Below are 2535 nucleotides of genomic sequence, written 5' to 3' on the forward strand. Positions count from 1 at the left end.
TACGGGATTACGAGGGCAGTAGAACTACGACACGGCAGGCATACAGAAAAGAACTTTTAAGTTATGCTGTTGATCATGTCCCCTTAAAGCATTTCCAGGGAGATGGAGAGGTGGTCGTTCTTTTAGGAGCTCTCCTTCTGTGTTTCCCGTGCAGCTCGCACCAAGTGAGAAATGGCCCTAATGATTCAGTTACTCTAGTCTTCAGATTTGTTTATATAGTAAAATCTTTTCAAATAATAAGTGTTTATTATTGTTGAAGACTACTTCTGCTTGGCTCAGGGGTACGTCTTGTGATTCCTCTCTCTTGGTGGAGCAGCTGTTACTTCTGCTTATTGCTTAGACTGAAAAGTGTATAGAAGCGTCTATTTGTGTAAGTGCTATTTTCTACATGATTGATTTTAGAGTATTTGTATGAGTGTGCACAGAGTCCACTGGACACGGGTTTCATTTCAAACTAAACATCCGTCTGCAAGCAGAGGTTAAAACAAGTGCAAGATAAAATGATGGTAAGCCACAAGTAAGTTCACCAGAGTCCAATAGCMTAACACATTTGAATATTTCCTTCCTAGAGCTGAACTGCACTCAAAAAGATTTACAGAAATAATTGAAGGCTTAAYCAGTAATGTGGAGTCCCACTAAAGAGGAATAGTGAAAATGATGAATTAAAAAGGCATGAGGTGGCAGCAGGACCAGGAAGCAAGAGATGGAGGAGAAGGAAACCAGCAGCAGGAGATAAAAATGGTGTTCCCCCATTTGGTGTGTGCGGGATGCCTTCAAGGAGGAGCTCTCTGCTGCCCCGACACGGGGCTCAGCTCTGCTCCTCTGCCCCCACTCCTGTGTTTCTAGCCGGTGCTGCCCTGTGTAACTCCGCTTAATCCAAACCAGCATTTTGGGGGCAGGAATGGGTGAGGGTCTGGCGCGCTGGCCCTGGGCGTGGGAAGGCAGTGGGTCTGCGCACGCCTGCCCTGGCCCCTCGCAGCTGGCTGTCCTTCCACCGTCCCCTGCTCGCTCGGACTCCGGGGAAACATTTCATTGGAAAAAACATTCAGTAGGTTCATTTCCAACATTTTGAGTTCAACAAACTTCTGCTGACTCCAGTGCGGGGTTTTGCGGCTTGAGACCATCAGCACAGATTTTGWACTGTGGCAATGGGGACCTAAGGACCCTGGTGAGCTCAGCCCAGGGCAAAGGCTGCAGAAAGCTCATCCTGGGACACAGGGCTCTGTGCTTCCCAGGCAAGGAGCTCCTCCTTGGAAATGTGCRTTTGTCAGCAGGAAGGTGCTTGCTGGCTTGCCCAGGGCTTTGCACCTCACTGAACGTCCAACTCACCGATGTCCAAAACTTCACCTTCTTCTCAGGGATACCTGAAACCTCTATTTCTTGTCTTTGGGGTTGGGATTGTTAGCACTTGACGTTCAACTTTGTGACTCACCTACCCAGGCGGAGGGAGCTCTGAGGTGCCCCCTGGATGGTGAGGAAGGGTTTGGTGCCTTTTATCCAAGAAGCATTAATGCAGTTTATGTTAATCAGATTTATTTATGGTGGAAAAATATCATTGTAAATGTAAATGGTTTATTAATGCTAAAGCCTTCTGTTTGGCTTGGTGGTTTTTTGTGGGATATGTTTTGGTTCCTCTCTTCAGCAGAGCAGCTGCCCTTTCTGGCCGCCACCCAGGCTCCAGATCTACATGAACATTTTGAAGAAGCCTGTTCCTAAGGGAAGTGGCCAAGAAGGACCACTTCTGCTTCCCAGGAAGCTTTGGGGAGAGTCAAGCGCTTCAATTTTGGTGTTAGTTCACTGAGAACAYCATTGGGATGTTGCAATTAAAGATGCCTGAGATGGGAGAGAGGCACCTTAGGACTCCTTTGTAGGTRACGTTGCACAGGAAACCTTGGTTGTTTGTGCTTGGCCCGTGCTTCGTCCCTCCGGGACTCCCGTGTGGGGTGGCTCTCGAGAAGCCCGGGGTGCTGGGCCTGGTGACCATCGCAGCACGGCTCGGACACCCATCCTGCCCCGAGCAGTATGAAGCAGCGCGCTCTGCCCTTTCCTGGAAGGTTTTTTTTCCCCCGGGAGCCACTGCCGTTGTGGTGTTAGCAAGGCTGCCGCCAGGCCGGGGCTGGCTCGCAGGGACCATCGCGCCRACACCTCTCCCTGCCTCGCGGTGCAATGGGGCGGCTTGCGTTTTGCTGCCAAATCCCCCCCGGGGATCGACCCCGAGCCGCACAGGACACTCATCACCTGGCCCAGGGGGCACGCTGAGGGAGGCCGGGCAGCCTTGCTGCCCCTTCTTTGGTGTAAAAAAAMYCMAAAAMCAAAAAACAAACAAAARCCCTCAAAMCCCCCAAATCCTCTCAGCGGGGATGGCACCAAAGGGGCAAGTGGGGRACGCGACGGCAGCAGGCGCTAGGATGGCGCCAGGTGAGGAGGGACCACGGGGCGGCATCACATCGGGAAAGTTGAGGGGAGAAAGAAAGGGAAGAAAGAGCAGAAACCCGAGCGGGGGGGAGATGCCGAGCGCGCCCCGGCCCCGGGCGC

The 2535-nt window shown here is 51.8% G+C and overlaps 1 protein-coding gene across 1 annotated transcript in view; it reads left to right on the top strand.

Moving 5' to 3' along the window:
- The first annotated feature begins 2408 nt into the window (after positions 1 to 2408).
- TGFBI (transforming growth factor beta induced) overlaps positions 2409 to 2535 on the top strand; it is a 25037-nt gene continuing 24910 nt past the window's right edge. Inside the window, exon 1 of the mRNA XM_085312676.1 lies at positions 2409 to 2418. Within this exon, the coding sequence (XP_085168802.1) occupies positions 2409 to 2418 (10 nt within the window). The remainder of the gene's footprint in view (positions 2419 to 2535) is intronic.

The sequence above is a fragment of the Rhea americana genome, unplaced genomic scaffold (genome assembly GCF_003343005.1).
Source record: "Rhea americana isolate MKP2758 unplaced genomic scaffold, rheAme1 scaffold_37, whole genome shotgun sequence".
Lineage (NCBI taxonomy): Eukaryota > Metazoa > Chordata > Aves > Rheiformes > Rheidae > Rhea > Rhea americana.